The 14,310-nt window shown below is 45.6% G+C and overlaps 5 protein-coding genes across 5 annotated transcripts; 2 read left to right on the top strand and 3 right to left on the bottom strand.

The window, feature by feature from the left end:
- Positions 1–37: 37 nt before the first annotated feature.
- NECHADRAFT_51182 (uncharacterized protein) lies at positions 38–735 on the bottom strand (the record flags this gene model as incomplete). The annotated part of the gene is made up of 2 exons (XM_003041074.1): positions 38–300; positions 357–735. The coding sequence occupies 2 exons, from the start codon at positions 733–735 to the stop codon at positions 38–40; spliced, it is 642 nt and encodes a 213-aa protein (XP_003041120.1).
- An 848-nt stretch (positions 736–1,583) lies between these two features.
- NECHADRAFT_86159 (uncharacterized protein) lies at positions 1,584–2,478 on the top strand (the record flags this gene model as incomplete). The annotated part of the gene is made up of 4 exons (XM_003041111.1): positions 1,584–1,647; positions 1,697–1,861; positions 1,929–2,192; positions 2,453–2,478. The coding sequence occupies 4 exons, from the start codon at positions 1,584–1,586 to the stop codon at positions 2,476–2,478; spliced, it is 519 nt and encodes a 172-aa protein (XP_003041157.1).
- Positions 2,479–3,545: 1,067 nt separating this feature from the next.
- Positions 3,546–5,410, bottom strand: NECHADRAFT_64360 (uncharacterized protein). Its single transcript, XM_003041073.1, has 3 exons — positions 5,118–5,410; positions 4,961–5,061; positions 3,546–4,854 (listed from the first exon to the last, which is right to left on the bottom strand). Exons 1-3 carry the CDS (start codon positions 5,320–5,322, stop codon positions 3,640–3,642), a joined length of 1,521 nt encoding a protein of 506 aa, XP_003041119.1. The 5' UTR covers positions 5,323–5,410; the 3' UTR covers positions 3,546–3,639.
- A 2,890-nt stretch (positions 5,411–8,300) lies between these two features.
- NECHADRAFT_16940 (uncharacterized protein) lies at positions 8,301–9,116 on the top strand (the record flags this gene model as incomplete). Its single annotated transcript, XM_003041110.1, has 1 exon — positions 8,301–9,116. A coding segment is annotated over one exon (816 nt), but the record flags the coding sequence as incomplete, so codon positions are not given.
- Positions 9,117–10,238: 1,122 nt separating this feature from the next.
- Positions 10,239–11,961, bottom strand: NECHADRAFT_86156 (uncharacterized protein; the record flags this gene model as incomplete). The annotated part of the gene is made up of 2 exons (XM_003041072.1): positions 10,239–10,408; positions 10,473–11,961. The coding sequence occupies 2 exons, from the start codon at positions 11,959–11,961 to the stop codon at positions 10,239–10,241; spliced, it is 1,659 nt and encodes a 552-aa protein (XP_003041118.1).
- Positions 11,962–14,310: the final 2,349 nt, after the last annotated feature.

Here is a 14,310-nt window from a genome sequence, read left to right as displayed (position 1 = left end):
TATATCAAACAAGAAGCTGTCAGTTAAAGATTGGATTCTACTGTCCATTGTGCGCTTTCCAGGTCTGATCCAGCATCTCTTTAGCAGTCAGCATTTTAATATCCGATAGCTGACTGTTGATGGCCTTATCAGATGGCAAATTGAACTCTCCCAAGACCATCAGCATCTCCAAGATTGCATACAGTCCCTGGAGGTGCTCCTTAGGAAAGAAGGGGTATGCAGGAACGTGGCAGGGCAGTTCGGTGATCTGCCCGTTTTTGAGCTTTTCCAGATCATCATGATAGACTTTGAACTCAGTGCCTAGTTTATCGAACTCGGTTAGTTTACGACTTTGACTACCGGGCTTTCACACTGACCTCGCGCCTCTTGGGCGAGTTCCAGAAGTTGGTTCCAAGAAAGTTTGTCGCCCATAATATACGTTGTTTCTTGCCACTCGGGAATTTCGAGTAACCTCGCAACGACCTTTGCGACGTCCAGCGAATAAGAGAAAGCAACAGGCTCATCGCCAGTACCCGGAATGGCAGCAACAGCGTTGCCAATGTCGATGACCGGGACCGTTGTAGTCAGGTGTGTTTTCATGTAAGGCATTCCCCAGTAGTCGAGGAAATAACCCGGCGCAATCTCAGTCCATTGCAAGTCAGTGGTTCGGAGAAGGTCCAACGTCTTTCGTTGAAACACAGCCCATGGATTGAGAGGTTCCTTGGACCTAATAAATTGATTGTAAATTAGTGTCATTGAACAGAACAAGCAAAGGGTATTTATGTGGATTTCGATAAGAAGCGAACTTACGAGTCGGCATTGGGAAGGCTCCGGTTACTAGGAATGAAACGCTTGGTGTGCTTGGATCGATCTGACGCACGAACTACGGCGGCTTCCACTTCAGCCAACTTGTCATTGTGAACACCGAGGCAAGAAATAACGGTATCGATCTCGTGCGTCTCCAAGGCTGATTTCAATGATTCATCATCGTCATACTGGACTAGAACGGTGGGTGCGTCTGGGTCAACCGTGGATGGCGCCTGAAACATGCGTCTCGTCAGCAGATGAAGATCCAAGGATGAAGTGGTGGGGGTCTCGAACCTGTCGACCTAGAATAATCACCGTGTGGTTGGGATGCTCTTTGAGAGCGTCTACGATGGTTTTGCCCACATGGCCTGAGCCACCCAAGACGGCAGCGTTGACCATTATATCTGATGAGGTTGGATGAAGATTGAATGGCCAGGAGGTGATTGAATATGAGTACCACAGACCGCAAAATACTCGGTATATATACCTTGTCAAATATTTTCTTTGCCTTTACCAGGCCATTGGCTGAAGGCGTAGTTACCTGGCTAGGAGACAACTCCGCCCACCTCCGGACTCCGAGCCGGTGCGAAGGCCGAAACCTATTCCAGCTTTACCAGCTTTAACACACAACTCGGACATCTTAGAATTCCGAGCTTTGCGATGGCTTGATAAACAATCCTATGCCCCGCAGCCCGCGCGTTTCATCCAAGTGATGAACATCATAAAACCTGGCGGGGGTCATCCTTCCAACGCAAAGCCTTCGAGTCATCCATCGCACCTTGGTCCACATTTCCCCAATGGCCATTAACTGGGCTCAGGTTGTCCAGCTCGCAAGCTTGGTTGCAGCTACACACTCTTCTGGTAGGGGTTTCCTTGACTGCTTGGTTTCATCAAAACTTAGAACTCATAGGGTACGGACTTTGCTCCGATAGAGTGGCTGTACACAATGCCTTGCTCTTGTTAGACCACGACACAATAACTCGGCAGTGGTTCCGCGCCTGGGATTTTGGGCGGAAGTACGGGCCTTTTGTGGTGACCGGCTCCGGCATGGGCTTCCTCGGGGCTGCTTTACTAGGTAGGTAACGTAACTTGTGCATCAAGAATCTTCCGGCTTCATTGAAAACAATAATAATATTTCCCAGACGGCATGAACAGCCCTACTTTCGGCCCTAACATTGTCGCTTCACTCTCTATGGGTTTCGTTGTCGTTTACACCGTTTTGGTTGTGTTCCCTATCAACGACAAATTGCTAGATGCCCATGCAAAGTTGATCAGCTCTAAAAGATCCGATGATGATCATCAGACTACGGACGAAATTCGGAGACTAGCCGCTGCATGGAAGGTTGCTGACCTCAAACGAACTTTTCTATCGACATTGGCGGCCTTGGCAGGTCTGATTGCTGCGTGTAAGCAGTGAAATGTCAGAAGCTGAAAATGGATTGGTGATTGTGGGATGAGGAGCTGGAGTTGTAGGACATCCTGAGTGGCAACCACAAGATTTCCTTGCTCGGAGTCGGACCTTTATCATTTAGAGAAATATTATCAAGTCATAGTGTCCGGGTGGGATGAAGTGACTGAGACAATTTACCATCCTTCCCAACTACCTACGTAGTCAAGCAAGAATGAACCCGTTCATAACAACAACCGCTGTACTGCCTGAACACAGGCTCGCCATCTTTCTACGTTGCATAAGTGAGGATTTTGAACGCGCTGGAGTCTTCCTGCGCCAAGTTCTTCACCACTAAATTCTTCATCGCCGAGATAACCAGAGTAACAATACTGAGTGACCTAACTGATAACCTAACGGCCATTAATAAGTCTCTAAGTAGCTCTTGAGCTATAACTTGTACGGCTCCCAACAAGTCGAGTGATGGCAAATTGATGAGGTCGAATCACAATCCCTCGACGATATTAAAAAGCGGCGTCGCAAGTTCCCCGGAGATCGTCTCGGCTCGGAGTTTTGGAATAGGGGCTGGTTCTAGACTCGGCAAACATCCATTCCTTACGAAGCCCGGCATTTTGTGGGCGCTGCAAAGTTCAGTGGTGGCAGGCCCAGCTATCGCAATTTAGATCCATACACCCTGGCCATGAAGAATTGTACATCCGTGTTGATGATCGGGGGGCTAGCAAACGGCACCCTTGTTGGGGAGTGAGGATGTCAAGTGCTCGTCGCCCAGAATCTTTGACGCCCTGTGCCAAAGCTGTCTCGGATAGTTTAAGCTCTCGCGTCCTGTTTTCATGCCTGGTCTAGGGCGTCAGGGGTACAAACCTTAAAAACTAGTTAATCGGGACATGTGTCAGCACTACTCCGTACCAGCCACACAGATACAAGCACCTTGGTCTAGATCAGGCTGTTTTGTCATTCATTGGCGGTGCGTTTTGAGCTTATTCTAGTCTGAATTCCTATGCTCCTAGCTTCTTCATATCACCATATTTCGCTCAACATTCCGGATAGAAACTGTTGGTGATCGTGACATAGGAACGGCTGTTGAGCTGAGGAACCCACCCTGAAGCTCCGGGTCCCGGAGATCACGGACTCCGACCCGGAAAGCCCAAGCGCGAACCCTCTCCCCACAACCTGCAAACCTGCCGAGTCCACGAATCCATGTCTGTGACATGCAAGACCCGATAATTAAGCTTTATTACGCACATCCATCCCTGTTTTTTGAGCCAAGTTTCGCAGCCTGTAGTTGTCCGAGGTGCGAGGTCTAATGCGCTAGGACATGCCACGACTCCTTTCGTAGAAAGTACATGAAGATAAAACAAATCACATGCCATTTGGAATATCAAACTACTAGCTAATAATGACATGCAACTGCTGACGTTGTCCAAAGTGCGCAGAGCTGTAGAGCTCTACAGGGTGTACAGGTATCGGGGGTTGTGCTCTCCCAACTCATTGATCTCCTCTTCCGTCTTGCCCTCCATTCTCCAATCTTCCTTTCCAGACAGCTTTCTGTTGTTAAGACGCCTAAAGTGCAGGTAGACACAGCCGTGAATGACAATGGCGAGGACGAGCATACCAATTGTCGCGGCATAGCCAGGGCGGTAGTGAGGCTCATAATCGTTACTGAAGAGGAATGGCGCCGCAACACCAGCCGAGTTGCCAATGGTAATAAAGATACCACTAGCAAACGCACGCTTACCATAGCGCGGCTGGTTGACAGTGATCCAGGCCATTCCAGAACCCGAGCCCGTCCATAATCCCATGGCAACAAAAAAGCAACCTGCAAAACTCATGGCGACGCTGTAATTTGCAATCAAGAGGCAGTAGCCTATGATCATTACAACTCCACCTCCCATGCAGAAAAGGCCTCTTTGCTGCGTGCGATCACTGATATTTGCGCAGATCAGGTAGACGGCGAAACCAAGAACGTACACGGGCACCGTGAGACCTTGTACTTGCTTGGCGCTCCAGGTACCCATCTGCTTGATGATGGTTGGCAAGAAGACGCTGAAGCTGTAGAGGACCGAGTGACTGCAGTACTGGGCGATGGACAGGGCCCAGATAGTCCAATCCTTGACTCCAGCCATGACATCTTCCTTGTGTAGCTCTTGACCGGACTTCGTTTGCCCAATCTCAGCTGCTCGGAGGGCCGTAAGAGCATTGCGCTCGTCGTCGGACAAGAACTTTGCCGTCTCGGGAGAGTTGGGCAGGATGAAAGGAACGACGAAGGCAGTCAACACCGTGGGGATTCCATTGATGGTGATGATCCATCGCCAAGCCCGCCATCCACCAGCACCCTGCTCCGGTCCGTCCCAGTTATCCAGCTCACCAATACCAAGGGCGACAAGACCGCCGATGGCTCCTGAGATGGCCGAGATGGAGTAAAAGTAGGCGTTGCGCAGAGAGATGTGACGCTTCGAGTAGAACATTGTGAGATACAACATAATACCAGGAAACAGTCCAGCTTCAAAGAAGCCCAAGAGGAGACGGCAAGCGACGAGGGCAGCAAAGTTGTTGACGAAGCCAGTGAAGCAGGCGACGATACCCCAAAAGAAGAGGAGGCCAGCAATGTATCTGGCAGGTTGCATCTTCTTGATGATCAGGTTGGAGGGTGTTTCGAACAACTAGGACGATTGGAGTTAGTCCTGTATCTATACGTCGTTGTATACGTTGCAGAGATCATGTGCTGGGTGAGGCTTCAAGTCCAGGGAAGAGTAATCTCCTACTTACACAATAGGTGACAAAGAGAATGGACACGGCGAGTTGATATTGGTCGCCAGTCAGGCCAAGCTCCTTCTCAAGTCCGTAAAGACGCGCATTGCCAATGCCAACTATCACCAAAAGGTCAATATCGTTCTCATGTTGGCTTTCGCGCGGGCAGACTTACCTCGGTCCATGAAGTTCATCAGGTAAATCCAACAGACACAAGGAATAATGCGACGATCGAGCTTCGTCAAGATCCTCTTCTCAGTCGCGTCATCGACGAAGGGGGCAGACTCGGTGGTGGCGGTGGGGCCATCGCTAGTAGCAATGGCTTCCTCCTCCTTGCTGACTGAAGCCTGGTCGTCTCTGATCTCAGAGCCGAGAGCCATGGTGAAGATATGGATGACTTGTAAGACAAATCGACAGGTGTAGGCACAAAGAGTGGCCCAAAATGGAGAGAGATAGAAAAGAAGGGTGTTGAATGGAAGAGAGCAGAGCCTGGGTGAGACAAGGTCGGGGGTCAGAAACCTCCTTCTTTATACTCGAAGCCGATCCCTCACTCGTTTTCGTCAGGGTTACAATTAAGGACGCGCGGGGTACTAATGCCCAGACATTATCGTCAAGGTGTCACGAAGTCCCATTGGGTGGCGAGTGGGAAAGAGTCATGCCCCAGACGCCAAGAGGGAGCGTGCTTTGGGGGAGAGCTGGGGAAACAAGGTCAGGCCCCTTGACGAGAAATCTCTGGGGTTTGGGGTTTGTGCTTTGCGGAGAAAAGCCATGTGCGTGCGTCTCAACGGGAACACCAAGAATTCGCCAAGCCAATCTCCCTCACCCGGTGGGTGGGGATTACCCCCAATGAGTTGTCAACATGTTCATTGTCCTATTTCTTGGCTTCCATCAAAGGCCTAGGAGAGCAAGATCCCCGGCTTGGCAACACTTGGCAGCTTACATGCGAAACTCGTAATCAGCGATCGCAATCTTGGCAACTAACACACAAGAGATATCACTGGTAGTTGAGAGCCGAATGATGACATTTTCCTTGGATCACAACCCGGACAAATGGAATGTTTTCCTGTATGGGTTAGACAGTCCATTTGCTCTGCGGCGAAGTACAATATATGTTCCCCCCCTAGTTAATTGTCTCACAACTGTGCCTCTTATCGTGGAGAAAACTAGTAAGGGTTGCAACCTTAAACTGTTGGAGAGGAGAGATTGCACAGTATGCACCACGTGGCACTTTCACTTCCCCTCACGCTCGTTGTTGCCTTGCTGTCAACGCGCCCTGTCAGGGCGACGGTATCGCTGCCACGTTGCCCGAGACTACAGATATTCAACAACGGATCAATAAACATGAATTATTCGATCTTGATAGTCAACCATGGGTGGCTTTTCTTTTTGTTTTGCAGCACCTGGGTTGTCACTGCTAGCAGCTCTCTCTTATCGAACTAAAGATTGTGTGTAGACATTCGCCTCCCTTGATCCTTAACCCCTTTAGGAATCCTCTTATACATCTTTATCATACCCCTCACAAGCGCCTCATTACTTGGCTTGCTGTCATCAACTGCTAACCTCGGTTTTTACAATCTCTTCTTCCGTTCGGCCGCCTCCACTGCAAGTGCTGCCGGACAATGTACTTCGCCAAGTGACGCCAACGCCGACGTTGAGGTTGATGGTGTAGATCCCCGCTCCTCTTGTGGAATCGACGGATCTCTCGATGTCTCTTGAAGTTGTAACGGCGCTTGGAAGGGATATGCTCCTTAGATATCTTTCACTTGGGATTGGGATAGGGGGCAACTTTTCCCATGGTGAGGTCCTTTGCGTGCGTGTTTCAGTGTGATGTCGGTTTTAAGCAAATGATATTACGAGAGCTTCCTTGCGAAAGTGAGGTCTATTCTTAGGGTTGGGGAGCGACGTTGAATTAAGCATACATGCCAGCATTGCAAATGAGCTGTTGCGCCACGTGGAGCTGACCTTACCCCCACCGTCAATCAAAACGACCTTGATTGCTGACGCGGTCGAACCATGCTGTTGCGTTTGGGGGGAATGGGGAGTAAAAATGTGGCAAAGGGTCTACTAAGGTCCTGTCTGAGCGATTTAAGTTCGCGTGCGTCGCCCCCTGTTGCGGAAGCAATGGCCAAAAAGATCTAGTGTGTCGGACAGGTCGCCCATCTTTCTAACTTAACCCCACGAAAAGATTTCAATGGTAGTTGGATTGACATACCCGCTGTCATCGAAGTCGAGGGCCGCATCTGTTTTCTGCCAGGCTTCTGTCAATGGAATGAACAGCTCACATCCAACGGTAGCAATGACTTTGTCGCTGTGAAAGTCGTAGGCAGCCGGCGACGGTGCAATCGTTGGACCAACCTCGGAGGGTTTTTCATGTTCAGAATCACGCGGACTGACACCCAGTATCGGAGGTACCGTGCAGGCATATTGTGCAAATATGTCTGATGTTATCGAGTAATTGAAACACGAGCCCCGACAACCATTTCTTCCGGCACAGCTCGTGCTATTCATGCCTGAACCACAGCCCCAATCTCGCCGATGTGACGTAGCTCTGGTCAATCGTGTCGTGGGGTTCAAGCTCCGGGGATTCAAATGCTGGCTCGTTCTTGCTGCATGTTTGGAGAATGGAAAGGCATAACTCCGCTATGGCCAATAATTGCTGTGATAACTGCACATTTTGCTCGCGCTGGAAGAGCAGACGCAAGCCCTAAGTTAGCTGATGCCAGGCGCGTGTGTGTACAGAAGAATTTATGCAAGCTTTTAGACATTGGCGTGGTGGAACTGAGGTCAGGGAACAGAGGAGATAGGAAAGAGGTCTCTATGTTGATGTACAAGAGGACGATCAAGGGCAATGAGAGCACGCTACTGCGCGCTGTTGGGCCCTGAACAATCTGTGCGCGGTGACGCGGCCTTGCTAAATTCGAGGCGTTTCTTCCCCACTAGGACGAGGTTTGCTTGCCCATCTCGACTGTTCAAATCCCGTCTGTCAAGGACCCAAGCCATTTCATAACAATATTAGCTAAGAGGGCGGGGCGTGATGGAAAAAGCAGCCTCCCCGATGCTGCCAGTTCTAGTGGCTTTGCCATGTCGAGCGCAGGTCGTCTCGGTCCAGTGTTGGTCTGGCACCTCGGTCAAGCCAATCAGGGCGAGAAACCACGACACGATTGGGCACCTAGCGTTAGACAGTGGGCGGTTTCATTTAGGCATCCAAAACACATGTCATGGCCGCCACCTGTGGCTGTACCGACCCTTGGTCAGCAGAGGCCTCAAAACCTACCACATCCTAAGACTTGGAGCTTTTGCTCAATCTGCGACCAGCGCCAATACACATCTATGTGTCCTCTCATTCTATGTCAGGAATATGAGGCTAATTAACGTCTACACTCTCGAGCTGGAGCTGTTCCCCGATCTGGCACTCTCGAGGATTCCGTACGCCATTCTATCGCATACATGGAGGGCTGACGAAGTCGACTTCAATGACATGCGGGACCTAGCGGTAGCGAGATCAAAGAAAGGCTTTTCAAAAACTGAGGAGCCTTGTAGGATGGCAATCAGCCATGGCCTAAGATATGCCTGGGTTGACACCTGCTGCATCGATAAGTCTTCTAGCGCTGAGCTCTCAGAGGCCATGAACTCCATGATTCAGTGGTATAGGCAGGCTGCCGTATGCTACGCTTTTCTCTCCGACCTACCGGTGAGCGGCGAAATTCGGGGGTCTGATAGTTTTGGAAAGTGTCGGTGGTTCACGAGAGGCTGGACCTTACAGGAACTCATCGCCCCTGCGGACGTCCGGTTCTTCGATCAAGCATGGTCTCCTAGGGGGACAAAGAAGACACTCTGCTCGGAGGTTTCTAAGATTACCGGAATTAGCGAAACGGTTTTGGGCAACCAAGTTCCGCTTTCGACAATCCCTCTTGCCAGGCGCATGTCCTGGGCGGCTGGACGACAGACGACTCGCGCCGAAGACTTGGCATACTGTCTGCTTGGAATCTTTGACGTCAACATATCCATGATCTACGGTGAAGGTTCCAAAGCTTTTGTTCGACTGCAGGAGGAAATTCTCAGAAAGACCACGGACCTCTCGCTCTTCGCCTGGGTGACAACCAACACACCTACCACGGAATACCGAGGCATTCTAGCCGAATCCCCTTGCGAGTTTCCTGAATGTGGAAACATCACGTTGAGCGATGACCAATTCCGCTTCAGGGATAAAATTGTCCCAACTAACAAAGGTATCAAGATCAATGCGGCGCTTCAGCACGTGCTCGGCGGACTTTATGTGTTCGATTTGCACTGCTATGAGGAGGTAGACGGGCCGTTGGTGGGAGTGGGAATTTACCTGCAACGAGCACTCGATACTTACTCCCGATGTCTGCCGCATATAAGAGCATCGGCTCCCGTCGTGCCTGGGCGCTTTCCCAGGCCCATATATTTGGCTCTGACCACAGACCAACAGCTGATGGCTGCCATTGACGCTGAAAACTCGGGTTACCGAATTTATATCGATATCTCCAAGGGCTTGCAAAGATATCGGGTCAGCGACTTTAGAGCCATTCCCGAAAGGTATTGGCAAGCCGACGAACAGTATTTCTCCGTCTTAGGCCTTAATCGATTCTCCTGCTCGTTGCGTTTCTGTATCACTCCGGAAGCAGCGCTCCGAACTGCAGGATATAGCACCGCCAATGGGGCGAGTACGAAGCTCATTCTAGTCTGCAACTTAGCCGGAGAGACTCGGCTGCGCATGAGCCTCTACACAGAGACCGGCCTGCTAAACATCAGCGGCATCGCGAAGGAAGAGGAATTCATTGACCCGCTCAAGGATATCAGGCGCTATGGTCGTCTAGGGGATTCCTTTACCCTCTCATTAATGAGTCCTGGTAATCAGGAAAAGAGCAGCGCAATTATTAAACACAAAGATCAGCGGCTTAACTATGTGGTATCAACTCACTTGGCTCAAACCTGGCTCCGAGGAGCGTCATTTCAGATCACAGTTCGGGTTAGTTCTTGATATCAGTGGTACATTTTGTCAAGGATCAAGGTATCTAAGACTAATATAGCCCTTAGAGGGCTCGTTCTTCGTCGATTAGTGGATATGGGCTTATCTCTTGTTTAGTTAACACTACTATAATAGGGAAAGTCGTCATATAAAGGGCATATTAAGCTTTTTGGCGAGCTAAGAGTAACTTATTTGAAATATATATAGTAAATTTATATTCCTTTAGCTAATACCCTTACTTATTAATACCTTGCCTAGACCTTCTACAATCGCGACGACACCCATCGCTCCCGGGTCTGGGACCTAATCCCAACCATCCTTATTAACATATACAGCCCTACCAAAAGCCGGCTTTATCCCCTTTGTTCTCTTAGCCCCATTCTGAGCCTCCCGAATAGCATTTGAAATGCCGTCCTTTAACCTGTGGATAAAGGGTTTTAGGGCGTCTATCAGAGTAGAGAGATGTTTCGGTTCTGTATACATATGGTGGCTAGATCACACCCTCCCAAAGCTCAAGTTCCCTCTTGAGAGGGTCACCAATCACTCGCGACTCGGAGTCGAAATGCATCGTGGCCCTCCGCGTGGCGTCATATTTAGGCCAGTTGGGGTCTCCCGTCGACGCAAACGCTACCCAAGCTCTATGCATCTCATTGGCGAGTGCTTGAGGCGGACTCGGTCCAAGAAGAACCTCTGTTCCCAGCCCGAGCGTGTCGAAGACAAAAGCCATCTCAACAGCATGCGCAGCGCCAAGACGACCTTCCATCTGTGGCGAAGGCCATGCGAACTCGTACATATAAGTAGAGGCCTGGGAGACTTTTGAATGAGCATCAGCGAAACGAACGGCTGGAATCCTCCAGTACCAGTCTGTCTGGACTGCTGAGAACAACTCGCCAGCACTGGCTCCTGGATACCATGAACGATATGTGTTGAGACCTTCAGGTGACACACCATACACGCCAGTCATCATCGGCAATACTTCTTCAGTGATGCGGTCGATAGAACCGTCAGACACAAAGAAAATCCGAGTCTCATCGGTATTAGACCCAACCATGAGATCAACGCCAGCCGCAACTCCCGCAGTCACAGCATCTAGCGGGTGCTTCGGAAGAATATCCCCATCCACCACAGGCGCCCACGGAAGATAGCTGAGGGCAACCTCGCCCCAAAAGGCAGGATTGGGCTGTGCCTGGAGTTCCTCTCGCAGCTTCGCCTGCGCCTCCAGAATATTATCAGACGATGTTGCAGCGATAGCCTCCCTTGTGGCCTCGATTCCCAGGATCTCCGCAAATCGACGCCCGATGCGCTCTGCTACGGCGGCTGAGTTGACCTTTGGACTGTTGCCACTTTGGATTATGGCACGGCGGAAAAGGCCTTTTGCCCGCGGGACTGCCAACAGAGTAGCGACGCTCATTCCGCCTGCCGACTGCCCAAAGATGGTGACTTTGTCTGGGTCGCCGCCAAAGCTGGCTATGTTTTTCTGTACCCAGTCGAGAGCGGCAATCTGGTCGAGGAGACCGAGGTTGGAGACCCCATCACTAGGCAGGTAGAGGAAACCTTCGACGCCAACTCGGTAACTGATAGTGACGCACACAACACCATCTCGAGCGAACCTACTACCATCGTAAGGCGCTGCACCGCCTGTGGCATGGAACTCGAACATGCCACCTGGGATCCAAACCATGACTGGTAGCCTAGCCGCCTCCAGATTAGGCGTCCAGACGTTGAGCGTCAGACAGTCCTTGCCTGAATCGACCAACTCTGCTAGAGCTTCAGCGATACCGGGAGGATAGGCAGTCTGAGGTGATTTTGGCCCGAAGACTAGCGCATCACGTACACCTTGCCATGGGTGTGGTGGCTGTGGAGGACGAAGGTGATTAGACGCAAAAGGCGGCGCTGCGAATGGCACGCCTTTGAAGATGTGGATGCCGTTAGCAGTCTTACCCTGGATGTAGCCTGAATGTGTTTTGGCAACTGGGTTAGACGTCTGGCTATCGAGATGATCGTTGGTGGAAGGGTGATTGGCCATTTGTGAGATGATGATAGCCTAGTGGAGGCAGGTTTAGCTTAGGTGCGATAGTAGATAAGGAAAGATCAAAGGTGTATTATTATTCAGCATGATATTCCGATCATCAAAAGAAGACGAGACAGCATCGTCTGGAATGGTAAGAAGGGCAACGGATCATATAGAAGCCTGATAAGTACCGCAAGTACGCTAGTGGCTCAGTGCAGAAGAGACTACCTACCGACTAACAGTTAAGCTCTCTGTGGCAGAGGTACCCTTTATCACATGTTGCCAAGCTGCGTAATATGGCGTTGTCTCGTACGACGATGTAGGAGTTGAGGGTCGATGTGGCGTTCGCTGATGGCATGATGGCAGCCCCATTTATAGTACGAGGGTGACGACAGAGGCTAACCCCAAAAGTGTCCCAATGTTGCTGTCTTGAAATAACATGCTGATTTGCCCTTATGATCTTAAAGTTATCTGCGTATTCTAATATAAGCCTAGTATAAAAGAATCTCTTAGAAACATAGCAGCGATTAAGCTATAGACTACCTTTATTAATTATATACTAAGAATAATATACCTATAGTTATTTATAGCTAGTATACTTTAATCTTAAGGTTTTGTTTATTTTAGAAAGTATAATAGCAAGCTTATTAAATACTAAATATAAATAAATAAGTTATATAAACTCCCTTTAGATTATAGCTTAATATATTTCTTATTATATATTATTTTATTTCTTATAAATTTCTTTTTAAAAGTATTAATTATAAGAGACTTTACTTATTATAGCCTAATATATCTTTTATTATATATTTTCTTATTTTTTATAAATTCTTTATTACTTATAAAAACTATTAATTAAGCTATTAATAGTTTTTTTTTTATAAAAGAATTTTTTTATATTAATAAACTATAAAGTAATTAATAGTTTTTTTTTTAATTAATTAATAGTTTTTAAAATATAAGATTTTATTAAGGCTAAGACTTTATAAAAGAGATATATATAGCTTTAAGCTATAAGAATTTTAAAATTTATACCTTTCTTTTTATATTATTTTTTTTTAAAAATTAATAATTAAATTTTAAAAAAAAACTAAAAAAAAACTTTAATAAGGTAATAAAAATAATTAATATTATATTAAAATTCCTTAATTATTAAAATATTAATATTAGTTATAAAGCTAGGGCTAAGACTATTATAAAAGTCTTAGTAAAAATTTAAGTATTAGCTAAAGAATATAATTAAAACTCTTAAAAGTTTTATTACTATTAATAAATAAGTAAAAATTAAATTAAAGAATAAAAGAAAATAATATTAGTTAGATTATTAATAAAAAGAATATAATTATCTCTATTTAGGCCTCTTTTTATTATTTTTATTATATATTTAATAATTAATTCTAATTAAAGGCTAAACCTAATTAAATATTACTTATAAAATATTATTATACCCTTATTAATAGCTTTTAATAATAACTAATATAATTATATCTAAATATAAATAATACTTTACTCTTAATAATTAACCCTAAAGATAAAATAAGTATAATTATAAAGTCTAGGGTTAAGAATAAAGTTATTTCTAAATAATTAGGGTTAAATATACTACTATAAAAATTAACTCTTTTATTTAATTATTTAATAAATATACTTAGACTTTTATATTATAGTATCTCCTTTATTTACTTAGTATTAAAATATATTTTAATTATTAATTAAAGATATAAAATCTAAGGTTAATAATAATAATAGGTTAGCCTAAGCGTCCTAGAGAGTATTTATTCCTAAAAAAGAGACTATTTAATAAAATTATATCTTAGGTATTATAATATCCTTATTAATTTTTATAAATTAATATAATAAAGTCTTAGGTATTATAATATCTCTATTAAGGTATATTATTATATATCTCCTAATATTATTATTAAGTTAAATCTTAAATAAAAAGATATAATAATTTATTATCCTTATATTTATTTTAATATCTTACTTATAAATTAATTTATTAATATCTAAGTTATAATAAAAAATAATATTTTTAATTATATATAATATTTCTAAGTAAATCTTTTATAGCTATAAAGTAGTATAATAATATTATTATTACTTAAATAATTATAATATTATCTTATTATTTTATATTTATCTTTTTCTAGGCCTTTATTAATTAAAGCTATTCTAAGAGAATTATATTAAAATTTTTAAAAATAATTAATTTAATATTTATTTATATTTTTAATTCTATAATTATTATTACTTATTCTTTCTCTTACTAAGGAAATAAACCCTAATTATTATTAATTATTATATAAATTAATTATATTAAAAAAAAATAAAAGGTAAAAAGGTTAGTATTACGGAAAGCTA

The sequence above is a fragment of the Fusarium vanettenii genome (genome assembly GCF_000151355.1).
Source record: "Fusarium vanettenii 77-13-4 chromosome 10 genomic scaffold NECHAsca_52_chr10_4_0, whole genome shotgun sequence".
In the NCBI taxonomy this organism is placed as follows: domain Eukaryota; kingdom Fungi; phylum Ascomycota; class Sordariomycetes; order Hypocreales; family Nectriaceae; genus Fusarium; species Fusarium vanettenii.
Note: the sequence above shows the minus strand (reverse complement) of the source record. Positions and strands in the feature narration are given on the sequence as shown.

Coding starts and splice junctions, on each gene's coding strand:
- NECHADRAFT_64360 (XM_003041073.1), bottom strand. CDS start 5,322: ATGGCTCTCGGCTCTGAGATCAGAGACGACCAGGCTTCAGTCAGCAAG. Junction 5,062..5,117: donor GATGAACTTCATGGACCGAG/GTAAGTCTGCCC, acceptor TTTTGGTGATAG/TTGGCATTGGCAATGCGCGT. Junction 4,855..4,960: donor TTCTCTTTGTCACCTATTGT/GTAAGTAGGAGA, acceptor CAATCGTCCTAG/TTGTTCGAAACACCCTCCAA.